This window comes from Zonotrichia albicollis, chromosome 7, assembly GCF_047830755.1.
Source record: "Zonotrichia albicollis isolate bZonAlb1 chromosome 7, bZonAlb1.hap1, whole genome shotgun sequence".
Classification (NCBI taxonomy): domain Eukaryota; kingdom Metazoa; phylum Chordata; class Aves; order Passeriformes; family Passerellidae; genus Zonotrichia; species Zonotrichia albicollis.
In genome coordinates this window covers 22,373,776-22,392,660 of record NC_133825.1, presented here as the reverse complement: position 1 = coordinate 22,392,660, position 18,885 = coordinate 22,373,776, and the positions used below count along the sequence as shown (strand labels likewise).

Sequence of the window (18,885 nt, the reverse complement as noted above, 5' to 3'; positions counted from 1 at the left end):
CATCTTGTTGCTCAGCTGCATCTAGTCTCTGCTGTTAATCACTGTAAACGTGTTTACTTTTCAACATGAGCTCTATGTGACACAGGAAAGGAGAAAAGAGGTTAGGCAGATAATTTTGCAGCCTGCAATGAGAGAAACAAGGGAGGAAAAGACATTCATTTGAATTAAGTGAAATTGAGTTTGCAAGTTTAACTGTGGCCAGGTAAGATGGAGCCAAAGGCAGAGGAGAGGAGCATTTGCTGCAGTCACATTTGCTGCACAGGGCCATGGCTGCACAGCAGCTCCCACAGGAACTGCCCTGAGTACTTCCCAGCCATGCAGCACGCTGCAGCATGGTGTGCCAGCAATTACACCTGAGCTCACACCACAGAAACATCCAGCTGCTCTTGGGAAAATAAAAGGAAAAAGCATTTTCAGAGGTGCTATGACTGCATTTACAGCAATGCACCCACAACAATGCAGCTGGATGCTTTAAGCAAGCACTTTGGCAGAAAACACAAAACTATGGCCTGGAAAGGCACTGTACCCACGCCCTGTACAGCAGCACGGGAACTCAGTCAGGAACGGGCTTAGAGCTGCTCCCCTGAGGCACACAGTGAGCCCCTGAGCATTCCATGGTGCTCCTTGCTGCACACCAAGTGAGCAGACTGGAGGGGGCTGCATGTTCAGCCTCACACTCCAGCCATGTGCTCTCCTGCCCCTCAAAACTGCAGCAAACACAGCACAACACCTGCACCGGACTCAGGAGAGCCAAGAGAAGGCAGCACAGCAGGGAGAGCTGCAGGATCTGCCCTGTCTCAGCTCCTCTTTATCATACATGCACAAGACTTCTTTTCCTCAGCAAATGAAGCCTTGAGCACCTGCAGAGTAGAGAAATCTGTGTACATACCAGTCATATTTTATTCTCTTTATATAGCTCTGGCCAAGAATTTCAGCAAGTTGCTCATTTCAGATCTCTGGGCCTCTAGTTTCTGAAAACATGAAATGGCACCAGGGCTAATAAAGTCAGCTTGGACCGATGAGGTTATTTAACACTTATGAGAAATGCCCAAGCAAGCAAGTACTCCACACATTGAACACAGCTGGTTAAACTTGACCAACAGAGTTGTTGTTAGCAGCTATGGACACTCTAAAGTTAACATAAGATGCTGTTGTAGAAAATGTGAGGACATCCCAAATGAGGACATAGAAGAAAGGAGTCAAGCTTTCCCCACAGAGCCATGGGAGTGACAACAAACCAGGAACAGCAGCTACTCTGAGAAACTTGAAATCACTATGTCATGGCAGAGAGCCTAAACTAGAGGATCTTGAAAGGTTTCTTCCAACTAAAATCATTCTCTGATTTAGTTCCTGCAACAAAATCATTGCATGATACAGAACAGTTCAAGTTGAGCATGTGTGTATCACCTCTGAACTGTTTTGATTGCTTAAAAGCAAACATTTAAAACAACAAATATCTTAATTAAAAAAAAAAAAAAGAAAAAAGAATGTTGTAATCAGAGAGCATGACATACCTCTAAAGACTGTTTCTTGTATGAAGACTGACAAGTCTTTAACTTCTCTCTTCAACTTAATTGAGTCTATAGCAAAGCACCACTGAAATGAGTCCTCTGAGTTTGAGAAATTCTGTTTTACAGGAAATCAACTTTTTCTACTGTCTCTGTCCTGTTCAACTGGATTTCCGTGTAATTTCTAATTTTTCCATTTTTAATCTGGCTGGTATCATGCTCAGCCAAACATATTCACTATATGTATATGTGAAAGGCCCTCCTGAATGACCTGAAGTGAAACATCTCTCCAATAAAAAAATACCTCCATGTCAGTTTAATGCTATGCAAACATCTCCATCAATTTTTATAGCCCTCACTCAGCACATTGTTCAATGTCAGTGCTGGATGCAGGAATCCAGGATCAGCATGATGTAGAAAAATTAACAGCCACCAAAGGAATGTAATCTCTTTCTACAGCTAATGATAAAGCCCATCAATTCAGCAAGGCACAGAATACACTTTAAATCTAATAATATTTCACAGTTTCATTTGTCTTGTGTTTCAGCAACTATGATAAACTTTCATAAGATCTGCATAGAAGTAGATATATGTTCTATTCATGATTGACTCCACAGTAACTGAATAATTTATGCAATAAACAATAACTTTATCTTGTACAATAAAGAGTAATTACTTAAGCAGCTGATTCCATCTGTTCCAGATCTATTTGTCAGGGACTATAAAAATCAAGATGGCAGAACTGTTTACCTACCTCTACCACCTCTACCTACTCCTATCACTCTGTCAATGCTGATTACCTACTTTTCAAGCAAATAAGGCACAGATTATCACATTGTACCTGTCCTGCCATCTTCTAAAATACATTTAACCCTATGGGTTCATTATTTGAATGAAGCATGAAGACAGAAGGAAAGATTCTCAGATAAAATTTAAGTTCCAGCATCTCTGGAAATATCTCCTTGGAAAGGAGCCCTGCAAAACTAGAACAGGAAAACCAAAACATTTAAATCCTGCATCTTGTTTACCAGTTAAAGACAAGATAAATAAAAGCACAGTGCTCAGCTGGCTGGGGCAAGGAGTCCTAGCACATATTGCTTGCAGTGGCAAATATATTCTTTAACAGTCAGGGCTCTTTCCTCACTGCTGGGTAGGGTTACATCAGGAAACTGTTACAGATCACTAGTCATATTTCCACACATCTCAGGCTGCCTAATAATAGACTCCATTTCCATTGCAAGAGTGTGCTACATACCACCTAATCATTTGCATTAATTCCAGCTGTGTTTTTTCAGACCGACCACTAATTCAACATCAGTTTCATATTTAAAGGACTGAGACTGTATTGTTGGCAGGAAGTGAGCTTTTAAAAGAAGAATCTGAAGGCATACATGCCCTGATCATGCCCAGGATATCCCCACAGTTTCTTTAAGATGTGTAAAACATGGTATTACTTTTATATACATGTGATGAAATATGACTACAGCTGCCATAAGAGCACATAAAATGGGTGCAAATCCAAATCAGATACCCAGGACTCCAGTTTAGGACTGGAGCTGCATTTATAGCTATCCAAATACTCAATATTCTTTCCACATGCATTGAATAAGCAAATCAGGAAGAAATCAGTGTACCCACATGGTACACTCAGCTGAAAAATGGAAGGAAAAAAAAATAAAGTGACAAACTAGCATCTTTGTCATGTTTTAATACAAACAAACAAACAAAAGTGAATCCCAGAAAGTCAGCAAAAACTGTTTGAAGCCAAGCTGGATTTTCCTGCCTTGGACTAGAGGAGGGAACATTTCTGCACGTAGGTCTGCCCCACTCAGATGTTGCATCCCTCTTGCCTAATGAGGTGTGCAAACAGAGTAACTCCGTGCACAGCACTTCAACAACATACATTGTTCCTTACATGTAGGGCTTTTACTTTGAGAATTATTAACGAGCCAGAACCACATCACCCACGTGAAGCCCACAGCACTGCTAAGATCTACTGGGGCATTTGCAGGCTGTAGCTCAGGGCCCAGAGCTTCCACCTCACCCGAGTCTTGCAACACTCTCCGCAAAACGTCAGAGCTGCAGCGAGAAGCCAGAGCGCACAGGACGTGCCGCCCATGGGGAGATTTGTCACTGCTGTGCAGACACAGCCTTGGCACGAGAGCAGCTCTGTGAGCAAAAGCCACTGCACAGGGCACACGGGGCAGGGCAGAGCGAGCAGAGTCACCCTGCCTGTGCTGGAGCTCCTGCCTGGCTCAGGAAAGGCTTCATCATCACACGGCGTTCCCCAGCCACGCCAGCCAAACCCAGCCGCGCGCAGGGCTGGCCTGCAGCTACAGAGACAGGAGGTTCCAGGGGCTCTCTCTCACTGACTCCTTTGGTGCTCAAGTGTTGCAACTCTTTCCCTGAACCTCTTCTGCTAGCTCTCCCCCATGCTTTCTCTTGCTCTCTGGTACTGCCTTTTCTCCTTGCTATATCCGTTCCAAAAAAAGGACAGCTGAGACGACATTGCAGTCACAATTTCCCCTTTTCAATCAGGTCTGCCTTGTTAACAGCCCTACAAGCCCTTTCTGCAGCAGCTTCAATCCACTGAACTGTGATTGCGTAACAATAGAGGGCCCCAGAACCACCAAAATTTGGGTGCCTTGCTTAGAAACACTCAACCTGTGGGCTTCAGTGAGCGTCTCCCCAACCCTGATAAAAAGATTATAAACTTGCATAACCAAGTCAGCATTTCCTTTCACGGTTTCAACAATCACATTTATTCCTTGGTTTTAAAAGGTTTTGGTTCAACAGTTTTATAAACAGGCTTCACAAAATGTGCAGTATTTATAAACATGGTTCTTAGTCGCAGTGGTAATAAGAATCTTTACTTTCATCATAATGTTCACTTCAGTTATACAACACAAGGTTGATTGTTTCCCCTCTTCTCCCTCCCACAATTGGCACTTAATCATAAATTGGAGAAACTTTAAAAAGACAAAAAAGTTAATCTAAGCATGAAGTTAAAAGCACCTTGCCACAGTATTACATTTTAATAAGGCAAATTCTTGTTTTGTAATGCCTAATTGTGCAACTTGGAGACCTATGGAAGGAGGCAGAAACGACAGCCTTCTCTTATAAAGAACAGGTCTTCATTTTTGCTTCAAAGTGTTCACCCCTCCATACCAACCCCCCTTAAAAAAAGTACAGCTGATAATACAGCAGAACACCCCCTTTACAGGGTGAAAGGAAATTACAGTAGACAAAGGCTGAAAACAACAGTGCATAGTACACAAAATAAGACTGTTTTTAAAAATAACATTAAAAAAAAAGAAATAGAAGAAGAAAAAGAAACTGAACAACAAGCAACAATGGAATTTTTCTAGTGGAAAGAGGATTTGTGGGCTTCATAAATAAGTGGAAAATTACTAAAATACTTTGCTATATAATATAAAAAGGCGCAAAGTGTTTTCCAGTTGTCACCTAAGCGTTAGATGCAACTTTGTAGGAGTAAGTATTTGGAGGCAGCTTGGAGCTCTGATTGGTGCAGGCATTCCAGCAGGGCAGTGCTGCCAAGAGCAGGAGAAATCCCCCCAGCAGGACACAAAAGCCACTGAAGTAGAAAGCAGTGTTGTACTCCTGCGTCCAGTCGTAAAACCAGCCTGGGGGTGGGATAAGAGAGAAGCTCATCAGTGAAATGCAACACAGCACTACTAACATAGAGAAACAACAACTAAAAAACACCCAAACAACAAAATAAAATTAAATTAAATAGGGTGAATCTAAAATGCTGTTTGACCTCTTAGACATGGAATGTGTTTTCCCCCAAAGACAAATTACGAACATAATCGGCTAAACAGCTTTTATTTTTTGTTGCAGATTTTGATTTCATCTTTCCATTACTATTAGACATGCAAAAGCATTCTGTCTGGTTGTGACAAGCCCATGTTCAGTTTATATCCACTCCTCGCCCTTACCTACAATTGGTGGTCCGAGGCTGTTCCCAAGTCCAGCAAAGAACATCAATATCCCATAGGCATGAGTCAGTTTCTCAATCCCCACAGTCTTTGTTGTTACATATGGAAAAATTGACCAGTTCCCAGTCAGAAAACCCAAAATCCCAGAAAGCATCGCTAATGTAAGGTAACTTTTGGCGAATGGAATTGCAAACAAGGCCACTCCTGTCATTATTAAGGTAGTTACATAGAGATATAAAGTGTTAACCCACTTAAAATCTGCCAGTATTCCTAAAACAAGTTTGCCAACAGTCGTCATAATGCCAATAATGGAAATAAGGGGCATATAATAGTCATCTTCACTAATGTTTGCACTTCTTGCTACATCTTCCATGAGCAGAGAAGGAGGAAATCCACCAATATCAAAGAGCAAGATGGCGACAAAAAGAGCTGAAAATACTTTGTTCCTGAAAAGAACCACGGTCTCCTTCCAGTAGGTTAAATAGAGCTGCCACTTCCTCTTGGCGAGTTGCTTGCAGAAGTTTGTCTGTTCTACAACTTTCTTCTTGTAAGTGTCTTTCTCATTTACGCTTATTGAGCTCAATGTGTTCTTATTCAAAATGATATCCTGTTTGCAATCAGGCACATTGTTCACAGATTTTTCATCAATATAGCCCTTTTCAAGGATGCTAATGTTTTCTTCTACAGTCTTTTCCTTTTCATGGTAAACAAAATATTGATCTGGGACTTTGTCTACAAACATTTTCTCTGGTGGAGGAGAACTGGATGATTCCAAAGGTCTCATTAGGCTGCCACATGCTAATATATTTAGAGACAGGGCACCAACTATTAGCAGACACCCATCCAGTCCATACAGCTCAATAAGCTCTCTTTGCAGTGCTGCATATATGAAGAGTCCAACACTTGACCCTATAAAAGAAAAATAAATTTGGTTTAAACTGAAGAACCAAGACCATTCTTCAACTATAACAAAATTCCACAATTCAGCAGCTATGAATACACTGCCACAGGAATGGTAATTCATTTGTGCTCCTCTCTCCCAAGTCTAATGAACCAGTAAATCATCATCCCTCCTGAAGTTACAGTTCCTTCGTTGAGTAGCAACAGCACAAAAAAAATCTCCCAAAATATCTGAACACTTTGTGACAAATAACACTAGCAGACCCTTCATAAACAAGCAGGATCAATACTATATCTGATTAAAAACATCAAAGAACTGTTAAGCCACTCTTCTGCCCTGCTCTCATATACATGTATCCCTTCAGGTACCATTTTGAGTTAGCACAGTTAGAATTTCCCACTCCAACATTTTTCCCTTCCTCCTCCCAGGCAGAAATGGACCAGGAGTTCACCAAGACCCCTCCTAGAAGCAGCCCTTGACTGCCTGGCATTTAAGAAGCAGGGTTTGCCTGGTGGGAGTTTATCCCAAAGGCATTTCTGAAGCTCTACAGGACTAAGCATGCACATGTGGCCATTCAGAAGAAAACACTGAAGAGTGAGAAATTACTAGGAGCACAAGCATTTAATGCAATCCCAGTAATTTAAAGAAAAGGCTCTTGGTTGAAGTGAGCACATATCCATTTTAACTAGTGAGTGTCCTCTCACAGACACAGAACATTGGTTTTCAAGTCAATTTATATGACAAACTTTAAAATTATTTGCTGAAGACTGTCTGGTGCTAAACAGAGGAAAAATCAATTACAAAATCCATGCTTGTTTTGCCTTCCAGGTACTAAAATTAACCAGGGCACAATAAGATCAGGCTTTAAGGCAACCTACCTGGAATGCAAAACAAAGCCACTGGAAATGATCCCAAGGAACATTTCTGCAGAAGCTCCTCTCCACTCAGCTTGTGTGGATGTGGTATTAGTATCTCACACCACTGACTACACGGATCCTGTGTCTCCTCACTGACAGCTACTCGAGCAAAGAGGTCAGAGCAGGCACCCCATGGCACACAGAAAGCAAGGCATGGCACAGGAGCCATCTGTAACCATTCCTACTCAGGCCACTAAAAAGTGTAGAGGTACAGCTAATGTGAGGTAGTGGTGATGCAGCATCTGTATGCTGCATCTCCAATCTCTTTCTCACCTCTGATCCTGAGTAAGAACAGAGAGGAAAAATAAGACTCTATGGAATGTTTCCCCTTATTATCCATGGCATGCAGATTAAGCTACACGAGTCTGTTTTCAGTGAATATCCTTTCCTCATCTATATTGATGGCCCATAACATAAACCTGCAGGTGTAGTTACTGTTTTATCTGAAGCCTCAGTTTTTCCCTTCATTGCTACTGATATTTTGATTTAAGAAAGTAGTAACTTTCTTAAGTTACTGAGAAAAACATAATCTTCTGGTTTTTATTGCCAGGGTAAGGATGGCTGTATCCATCCTTTTCCATCTGTATCCAGAGTTGACGAGCTGGAGAGAATGACAATTGAAGTCCTACCTGTTGAAATCAGCCCAAGTGCGAGGCCTCTGCGTTTGTCAAAATACTGGCACGTGATGGTGACTGTTGCAGTGTACAAAAGGCCACATCCAAGACCTGCATAAAAGGAGGGACATATAAAACATGCCACATCCTCTAGGAATGAATGCCCTTTGTTATCCCCCAGGTGCTGCCATGGTGTGCCCTGGTACTGAGGTGCCTTTAGCCCTGCTCAGCACTGTCCCACCTCCCTGTCCCTGCTGCTGAGCAGGGTGCAGCAGGCTGGCTCTGAGGAGCTCCAGCCGAGCTCTGTGCTCTGTGGAAGGGCCCAGGGCTCTGAGCCCAGGGCTGGGCAGAGCTGCCTGCCCGTGGCACGGTGCCCTGCTGGCCACAGAGGTGCCCAAGTGCCTGACACAGTTAACTTGATCAGCCACCCACGGCTGCACAGAGGGCAGGCCACCACCTGCCAGGAGAGCAGCGCTCTCGTGCCTCCAGCACAGCATTTATGTTCAATCCAGTTCTGGGCAGAGCAGCACTGCTCCCTAATGATCCCTAATTTATCAAATTAGAATGAGTATGTGACAGAATTCCAGAAGAGATATTATTCCCTTAAGATTGGCATTTCATGCCAGCAGAAGACTTGCTTGATGCCAGCCCTTCGGTAAAACCTCAGCTTCTCCATCTCTAACAATTGTGTCAACAGAGGATAAACTGTTTTCAAACCCTCATGAACATTTACATTGTTTTTATCTTTTTTCATGGTAACAGCCTGTCCAAAAGTAAAGCATTCCTTGATAAATAAAGTCCCAGACTACCACTGCCTCTGTGAATCAGTTTCCCATTTCATATTCATAAACCAACACTCAAAATAATGAAGACTAATTCCCAAAATGAAGGCAAGGTGTTTCTGGAACAGGCTGTTACTATATTTTTATCATGGTAACAGTCTGCTCATGCAACATCCCTCCCTGCCCAAAAATCAAGTATTCCTTGATAAATCAAGTCTCAGACTACTACTGCCTCTGTGAATCAGTTTCCCATTTCATATTCATAAACCAACACCCAAAATAATGAAGACTAAGTCTCAAAATGAAGGCATGGTGTTTCTTACCAACAACTATCCCATATGAAACATATAGGAAGTATATGTTAGGTGCAAAACTGCTCATCATGAGGCCCCCAGCCACCATAAAGCCACTGAAGATAGCTACAGGTCTTGCTCCAAAAGATGATACACATATACTGCAGACAGGACCTACAGGAAAAAACAGGAAAAACATTCCAAGTAAACACCAGCACCAGGAAGAACTTCTAAAAATATATCAATCTGTGGAAATGTTTCTTATTATAACTATTTACATGTATAATTATATTAGATAACAATTCAGAGTACTCATTTCCACAGGGTTCTCTAAAGCAGTTATAAAAATATTCATGGTCAGCCTAGCAAAATTTTTCTCAGGGAGAAACTGAACATCAAGGCCATGAAAGGGTCATTGGGCTGGGAGGGAAAGAGCAAGGGAAACATTCCTTACACATAGGGAGATCCAAAACATTATGGAGTGTCACCACAGAACTAAGGTGCACGAAGGCTCTGAAAAAATCTTCATCTTGAAACACAAAACCAAGGCAGACCATCAGCCAGGCCTTAAGCAAGCAGGTATTTTTTGCCAGAGCACAAAACCTGTGTTTCAGAAACACAGTATCTGCATTCATTTTGGTATGTAATGTATGAAACTGGAATGCAAAGGCAGTCACTGGGGACCATGGTCACAGCAAGAATGCCACCTGGTGCTTACACAGAGGGAACCTCTGCTGGCATCCCAGGCAAGGATAAGCATCGTTCTTCCCTGATTTTTGAGGGAATTAAACAGAACCCTTTACTACCTATCTCTGCTCCTCCTGTGAAACTAGAGAAAATCAAAGTCACTTACTGGGAGCAGCCATAACAACATTCAAGTTCACTCCCCAGTATTTCTCAGTTCTTAGCTCTCTTAGCTCTTCAAAACAAGAACAGAGTGAGGCAGAATTCACACTCTGCCTCTATTCAGCCAGTTCTCTCCTCACAGAAATTGTAGAACAAGCACTTATTCTCAGCTGTGTGACCTGGAATACACCTTTTAGTCTTAAGTGGCATGCAAGCTTGGTGCCCTGCATAAATAATCAACCAGCAAGGGACTTGGCTTGCAAAGACAATTTATCTGAAACTCAAACCTTCACACATAAACTCGGATGTTAGCTTCATTTCTAAGTTCAGCAACTTTGAGATTAGAAGTTAGATGCAGAGATGAATGCCATTATTTAACACAAACAAACAAAACCACCTTACAACATCTGCACCTCATGTGAAGTGATGCACACACACACGCCATGGCCGATTCAATCTGCACAAGCAGTAATTTTGGAGTCTGCCATTTGCCAAGGTTAGTGCTCCGAGTCATGGAACAGATTCCCAGCAGATGGGAGGTGAGCCCAGAAAGGTGATACGAGGTAAACACTTGGAGCCTGGGGATGGTGCTTGCCTAGGTTTGTAGACAGGAGAGAGCAGCTGGGAATGCAGGCAAGGTTTTCCTGTGGTTGCCAGCCATGGGACAAGCAGTTCAGGCAGGCAGGCAGGAGCAGGGATTTGTCAGCAGGCAAAATGATCCTCAAAGACAAGGCAGGCCAGAACTTTTGCCCTACATTAGATGTACATGTTCCCTATCTGCCCAGGGAACATAAAGGGGGGTGAGTCTGAGCTGGGGCTTATGCAGGCAAACAGTCAGAGTTACAGAGGAATCAAGAAAATATTCCAGGAAAGAAAGGTTTAATTGGATTTTGGAAGCAATGAAAAAGGAAGATCTAAGCACTTATTGCTTCTCAAGAGTCAGCACACTGTGGGAATGAAAGCTGGCCAGCATAACCTGGGCAGGGTAACATGCTGAGAACAAAGGCTGAGAACATTGCTGATTCTTAGAATTAATTACTAGAACTGGCAAATTAAGATTGGTATGTTTCCTAAAACCACGGGATTTAAAAATGAACAAAGGATTGACTCTGTATTGTATAAAGAATTCTTCTACACCAAAAGAAAATAAAGTAGTGTTAACATAATACAATTAAGCAGAGGAATTTGCACTCTTTCTATTCTTTATTTCTGACCTACTACCTTGCTAAAACAAACAGCACTTCCCTTCCACCTGCTCTCTATATTTGAACACAGCTATTCTCAGAAGGTCCCTGTCCAGTCTGGGGTGGTGATGTTGGCACAGACATCACTGACCCCTGCTAGAGCATCCCAGGTGAAACTGGACCCTCTGACCCCAAGCCAGAACAAGAGAGACACAGCTGAAGGATGTGGCTTCATAACCTGACAAGACATCTCTACTGGAACATGAACAAAAGCATCCCTGACAAGGCCCAAGGAGATGCTCTTCCAGCCTTTCTGCTTACAAAATCCAATCCCAAAGGAGAACAAGGAGCACAAAGACATCTTTTTGCTCTGACATGGAAAACAACCTGCACAAAAGTGAAGAACCTGCTCCAGAGAGTTCAGCATTAATCTGCCATCTCACACAGCAAGACATCTGGCAACTCAGCAACCGCCCTGTTTATAAGAAGGAGCGCCACTGTTAACATTAAAATAATTATTTTAGGTCCCCAAGTTGAGCAGAAAAACAGCTCCATCTTCCCATTCACACTAGGCACGACTTTCACACTCATCACACTGCTAGAAAATGTGTCACAAATGAAAATCCCCAGATAGCCAACATCTTTGTCCTCTCCTGCCTCCTTGCACTGCTTCCCCTTCCCTGTTTCCCATAGCACTGTCGTTTTCTTTTCCACCAGGCACAGCACCTTCAGTTATCACCACAGTATTTGCACAGGAGTTGACTGTACACAAACTTGTCATTCTTTACAAATATTTGAACCACAATGGCTTCAAGGCAGTAAATTCTAGTAAAAATCCAACTTTCACAGAGTGGGACTGAGACCTGCCCTGTGGATTTTGCTCAAAGCGGGCATTCTGAAGAATGCAGGATTCTGCATACAGCCACACAGGAAACAGATCTTCAGGCAGCATAAGGCTTTTCATTAGCTGACTCTCACCATAATATGAAAAACATGAAAAAATCCCAGTGGCAATCCTCAATAGTAAGCATGAAAAATAGCTTTTAAGCCAGCATTTTGTTCAGTTTGCCAGCAGCTCCAGGGGTTAGCACTGGAACTAGTACAATATTTTATGACATTGATAAATATTTACCTCTTTTACAAATAAAATCCCTAGGGCTTTTTCCTTTCCAAATGATGTATCTTAAAACTAGACCAAACTCAATCAAAAAGAGATAGCAGCACAGTTTACTGGAATGACAGCTAACTCTAGGAAGACAGACTCAGCACAGGAACAGACACTGCTCTTCTGCACACAACCTGTCACAGCTCGCAGTCAGCAGCACAATTATCAGGGGAGCAGTCAACAAGATCCCCAGACAAAATGGGAAGCAGAAGGAAGATTGGTTTTCACAGGAGATCATACAGGGGGACCAAAGAGGAAGAACACCTAGGAGGGATCATTTGTACATTGGTATTTTTATTAAAATTATTTTGAATTAAGTACTTTACCCTCAGTGAGACCAGGACGTGTCTGTGAGTACTTCCTGAGACATGAAAACAAGGCAACTGCTGCACTTAGGAACTTCAACCTGCAGAAATGTGCTGACCTCATGACAAGCACAAAGTTGTTTTCTTCTACGGACATCAAGAACTAGCTCTTTCTTCCTCAATATTTTCACATTAAAAAATACCCTGCACAACAACATTCCCTCCTTCCACTCCACTCACTAATCTCAAGGATCCTCCTTCCTTCGCCTCATACACAAAACCTTTTGCTAAACAAACTGTATTGGACAACTGAGTTCTTTTTCTTATCATCTGCATTAATCTGACCCACCCTACCTGGGCATCTGTCCGAGCCTGTTGAAACTGTAGAGTAGAAAAAATGGTCACAGACTGCATTAAAATCCACTGGACAGAATACAAGAATATGTTTTGTGCATTAAGTACATTTCTAAAACCTGGTTATAATAAACATAACATTCTCCAAATGCTTGTACTTTGGATATGAATATAGATCAAAAAAAAAGCTTTTCACACTGGGCAGCAACCCACTCCCAACTGATTGGAAAGATATTTCCTTTCTAAAAAATTTGTTATATGAACTGGGCTTTTTTTCAGAGGAATCTTGGGGACACCCTTCTCCCCTGTGCACAAGCTATTTACAGCATCCATACTTTACAGTGGGGGCTATGGCTGTGTGAGGTTTGTGTTCAAAAATACGTAGATGCTGCAAAATAGAGTGGTATAATTGATGTCATAGAGTAGTAAAAGTTATGGAGTAGTAAAATTGTTGCTTGAAAACACAAAATTAAGCTTTTTAAACATCTAGCACTGCATGCCTCAGATCAGCAGAAACACCCCATCAAATTATCAAGGCGTGCCTTTCAAGAGAGAATCCTCCCTTTGCTCTCCCTCCATTAATGAAGGGAAGTGGGAATGGAGACATTGCCGTCTCTTCCTATGCCAAGGACTGTGAAGTCAACCCTTACTATAAACAGCTGTGGTGCCAATTACAGGCGCCAAGGTCTTTGTTTTGCTTTTAACAAGTGGAACATGGATTAAATTTAATTTCAGGCTCCAAATGGATGCAAAATTAAGAACATTTGGTGCAGAAGAAACACATGATGTTCAAGAATATATAAAAATATCCTCCTCTGGCCTGTTTTAATAAGGGAAACCTACTAAGCTTTTTCAATTTCTTCCTGTTGAAGTAGCTCTGGAGCCCCGTGTCCCATCTGCCATAGCCTGACCACTGTTATAACACCTAATTCTGCAGGGCAGCTCTCACCTCTGCCTCCCACAGCAACACTGATGCTTGTCTGTCACTCCTCTAGGCACATTTCTTGCACTTCTCTGTAAGTTTTCCTCACAGAAAGTCACAGCCCAAGCCGTCCTGCGAGGAGGAGCCCACAGGATCCCTGCCCCATTCCCTTCTCCAGCTCAGGCTGGACACTGGCCCCAGCAGCACCATCTGTGCTGCGAGCAAAAGGACAGAAATCGAACACCAGGTGCCCAGGAAATGGATCCAAATAAACAAGGTGCTGTTCTGGGTTTCTATGTCTCCAGTCTAAGTTTAGCTCCCACAGAAGTCAGAAGTAAACATTTTAGAAAGGATACCAACTCAGCAAACATGAAAGTGCTCACCAGCATCAGCTGCTTGAAAAGAAATTTCAGATTATACCAGCAGAAGGAAGGGGAGAAGACAGAGAACCTTTTTCTGGGCCAGATGCTATATATATATCTTCTTGGGTTTGGTGAAATTACAGTACTAATACAGCAAAGTCACTGGTCCCAACTTTCTCTGTTAGAGAAGCTGGTGAATGCGATTGCCAGTGCTATCAATGAGAAAAGTCTTTCTAAGAAAATGGACTCTGACTTATTTCCTGGCTGTGGCTGCTAATCTACCATAATTGTCATTCCTCTTCCAGTCTGGTATCTACAGCTTCAGAAAGGTGATGTTAAGTTGAATAAAGCCCACAGAAGAGTCTTAATGGCTCTCCAGTAGAGCCTTAATTAAAAGTGTGGGAGTATTGGCAAAAAGACTGTATCAAGTTACAGGCTTTAATGAAAATTTAGAAGAAATTTGATGACATTTTCTAGACATCCATCACACTAATCAAGGGGCACTTCAAAATACACCACTTGAAGTTAACATTATTAATCAGCTGAAAACTAAAACTAAACAACTTGTACCATAAAGTTGCATACTTTTAAGGAGGAAATTTAGTAGATTTATCATTAGGGTCAGAACCCAGCTTGACAAGCAGTGGGAACTTCCATTTTAGGTAAAGCTGGGAACATAGACTTTGTTTTCAGTCAACTCTGATAACATCAATGTAATTAAAGGACCCTCCCAGTACTTTCTTTTGAAGGCATAAAGGGTAGGAATGATTATTAAGCTTCTGAAGCCAAACTGAAAGAATAAAATCACATGGACAGACAGCACTCCTCCTAACCTGTCAAACCTTCATTTAATCATTCCATACCAAAATCAGTCACAAGAGCGCCTTTGATTTGTATTACTCATCACTGATTTGTATTATTCATCACTATTATAGCTGCTGTCATGGTTTAACCTCTGCCACAACCAAGCCCACGCAGCCACGATCTCACTCCCCCACCAGCAGGAAAGAGGAGACTCAGAAAGGTAAAAGCTGGAAAACTCCTGGGCTGACATAAAGGCAGTTTAATAGGGAAAGCAAAGCACACTTTGCATGCAGGCAAAGCAAACCAAGGAATTCATTCACTGTTTCCCATGGCAGGGCAAGTTCAGCCATCTCCAGGACAGCAGGGCCCTATCACATGTGATGGTGACTTGGGAAGACAAATGCCATCTCTCAGAAGATCCTCCCCTTTCCTCCTTCTCCCCCCAGTTTATTTACTGAGCATGATGTCCCATGGCATGGAACATCCCTGTGGTCACTTAGGGTCACCTGTCCTGGGTGTTTCTCCTCCTGACCTCCTGTGCACCCCCAGTCTCCTCACTAGCCTGGCAGCAGGAAGAGCAGCAAAGACCTTGGCTCTGTTAGCCCTGCTCACCAATAAGAGAAACATCTCTTCATTATCAACCCTGTACTCAGCCACTGAGAGGAAAATGAACTCTACCCCAGCCAAAAACCAGCCAGCTACAAAGCACAGTGCTGAGAACTGCCCACAGCAGCAAGTCAGAGGGCACTAACATCTGGAAACAAGCACAATGCTGACATAAGGGAAAGGGGACTGAGGCTCTTAACAGAGCCAGAGACCTCTGGACTCCTAAAAGGGTGTTCTCTTGAATTTCCTTCTGCCTAGTTTTTCCTTCAGCAATTACCTTGTTTATCATTATTTTCCCCCACTTCACTCTTTCACTCAAATATTTTGAGGTCTTGATGAATAGCAGGAGTTAATACCCATAACACAGGAAAATGAAAAAAGGATGATGGAAGAGCAATCTACAGTCCTTTATCCAATAACACCCTCAGACTAAATAGAGTATTTTTGTGCTCAGTGATCCACCTGCCTTTGCCCATTTCTCTTCTGCCTGGTGGTAAAAAGCCCCAACACAGGTGTGACACCAGTACTTGATCAGTTCCAGGGCCACACAGAGCAGTGCTCTTTATTCAGGTCTGTATTGCTATTGGAACATCAACTTTCTTTTGAGGAGATTTTCCTCAGGATCCTGAGCTGCATTTTGTCCATTAAACCACATTATTGCTTTTGCCTGTAGCAACTTCCCTGCTGACAAGAAATTTTTTCCAGATCCAGCAAATAGATAATAGTTCCCATGGTAAATCTTTGAAAAACAGAAGTTATTGATATGACACAGTAAATACCCATGCCTGATCTTAAAACAACAACCTAGGAATTGCCAAGGTGGGGTTTTATTTCCCTAAAATTCTGCTGTTACTCTCCAAGTGACAATGCTTTACTACAGAAAATCTTCCAGAAAATTGTCTTATTTAATGCTACTGTTACCCATAAATTTTCAGCCTTCAAAGGGAGTTTTTTCTCAAATAAAGAATGAAAAGGAGCCCTCGCCCACCCTCACTGGTAGGTTTACTGCTAGAGCTGAAAAATTAGTAACACGTTTATTGACTTTTTTCATAAAGCACTTGAACCATTTTGGACTAACAGCTTGCTCTGATTTTAAGACAATAATATAAATGTTAGTCCTAAAGTCTCATTTAAAAAAAATGCATCAACAAAATTACTGTTCAGCTTCTAGAGTGTGACTTTTCTAGTTTAGAAAATTCAAAGTGATTGTATTTGAATAAAGGGAATATTTTTCTTGCTCTTTTAACATTATATTCCTCTGGCTTATGCATAAATGTAACTATAAAGGAAACTATAAATGTAATATAAACCTAAAAGAAAAATGCAGCACCCTCATTTGCAGCTGTCTTTGATACAATTCCAAGAGATGAAAGCATCAATTGGAAACATTTCAATTTAGGACGGATACTGCTTCTGCACTTACTGGCAAGCAATCCAATTCCATTGGCCAGCGATCCAACCCAAGCAGTCTTGCCTTTCCCCTCTCCAAAGGCATCCAGCCACTCCAGGTACAGGACTCCCACCGCCAGCGGTGACCCGTAGCACAGGAACTGGGTGAAGAAGGAAACCACCACGATCACCCAGCCCCAGCCTCCGTCCGGCGGCTTCCGAAACGCCATCCTGGCAGCACCTGTGCGGACAAAACCCAGAGGGAGCGGGGTCAGAAACCTGCCTGAGCACAGGGCAGCTGTGCAGAGCTGTCAGGTTCAGCTGCAGCGCACAGGCAGTGGGAGCTGGAAATGCCACACTGCAGGAAACAGTGCAGCACACTGCAGGGGAAATTGGAACTGCTGGCTAACAGAACAGCAGCACCTAAAGCATCGTGAGTTGGACATACACCAGCGCTGCATGAAAGAGAAGCATTTCATTTGCTGAGTGCTAAATAAGCTCTGTGAAAACTTCAGGCAATAATATCTGCCGTGGTTCAGCAATTGAGCCCCACGGTCACCTGCTGTTAAAGCCATGAATATTAAAAAAGGAGAAAAAAATCTATACTCAGTTCCACTCTCAGCACAGCATCTCTCCATTTATTAATGTGTTGGCCACCAGATAATGCACTCTGAGAGGGGCAGAGCAAGAGGAAGACTGACATTTTGGCAGTACTAACAGTTAAGTACTCTGGTCTGTCAACAAAGCGAAAGTGTAGAGAGCTGCATCCAAAAATCACTTTGAGTATATTAGTGAAGTGAGCTCTAAGACTGTGTACAGGTGTGGCTCATATGCCAAGGCATGACAGCAGCAAACATGCATACAAAAATCTGCTATAACCTGTTAGAGTGTCTGCCCTCTGCACATATCAGCCTTCCCCAGCCTGGCACTCACTGCCTGGACTCCAGAAGCACCACCTTGCTCCTGGGCATGGCCCAACCCATCACCTGTGTATTTAAATAACACACCACGCTCACATCTTCTCAAGACTAGAGTGTGAATGTAGGGATCAGTACTTCTAAAATCTGGAAAATTTAGAGGTTTTCTAGGCTACATTGCTCTGAAGTCTCCCTGTGCACACAGCCAGCCTGCCCTCCCTCCCTACAGGGAGCAATCTGATGAATAAAATTTGATGAATACAAAACACATGCTCTGCTCCTGGCTCTGCCACTAACCAGATATATAATTATCAATAGTTTTATTTCCTTCACCCTGGAAGATAGAAAGAGGTAAGATCTTACCCTGTTTCCTTTATGAAATATTCTCAAGGACCACCTCCACACTGCAGCTCAAGCATTAAGACTGCTGCAGTAACAGCTCTGCTCTGGGAGACTCCCAAGAGGCAAAGCAGAAAAATAAATGCATCGCACTGCCTTTTTGACTTAGGAACCCAGAGGAAATGGAAAAAAATTACTGCTGTATGAAAGCAATGGGGAAAACAAGCAGACAATAACAGAATTCCCATTTGAGCTCCTCACACCCTTTTCTCGGGCAATTTTTAAGAATTTGCATGGAGAACTTAACAAAAGCTCTGTAGTATAACATTTTGAGGAATTGTATAGACACATGAAAAAGGTCAGTTCTAGTTTGCAAACACACTTAAATGTGACTTTAAGGGTAAATACTCACAGATGATGGCAAAAATCTGTCAGCTTCCTATAAATGTACCTTCATGTGACAACCACCTGCAGAAAAACAACAAAGCAAGTTTTCAGCCAACATATCACTGCAACAGTTAACGCTATTCTGAAAAAATGGAGGCTTCACATGAAATTTCTTCTTTTTAAAATCTTCCTAGAGGAACTTCAAAAGCAAACAAGTTATCTCAGTGGAGAAGTACTGATTTCCTGCAATTAATTAACATCTGACAGCAGCCTTGGGCCCTCAAATAACAAAAACATTGCCCACTAATGTGAAATACATTTTGACATCCTG

The 18,885-nt window shown here is 42.4% G+C and overlaps 1 protein-coding gene across 6 annotated transcripts in view; it reads right to left on the bottom strand.

Annotated features, from left to right (window-relative positions):
- Positions 1 to 3,243: 3,243 nt before the first annotated feature.
- SLC16A9 (solute carrier family 16 member 9) overlaps positions 3,244 to 18,885 on the bottom strand; it is a 28,856-nt gene continuing 13,214 nt past the window's right edge. For all 6 annotated transcript variants that reach the window (XM_026794094.2, XM_074544644.1, XM_014267780.3 and 3 more), the window contains 6 exons: positions 18,580 to 18,635; positions 16,946 to 17,152; positions 9,005 to 9,148; positions 7,915 to 8,010; positions 5,468 to 6,376; positions 3,244 to 5,152 (listed from right to left, as the gene is read on the bottom strand). In XM_026794094.2, coding sequence (XP_026649895.2) covers positions 4,974 to 5,152; positions 5,468 to 6,376; positions 7,915 to 8,010; positions 9,005 to 9,148; positions 16,946 to 17,141 — 1,524 coding nt within the window. In that variant the 5' untranslated portion in view covers positions 17,142 to 17,152; positions 18,580 to 18,635 and the 3' untranslated portion in view covers positions 3,244 to 4,973. The remainder of the gene's footprint in view (positions 5,153 to 5,467; positions 6,377 to 7,914; positions 8,011 to 9,004; positions 9,149 to 16,945; positions 17,153 to 18,579; positions 18,636 to 18,885) is intronic.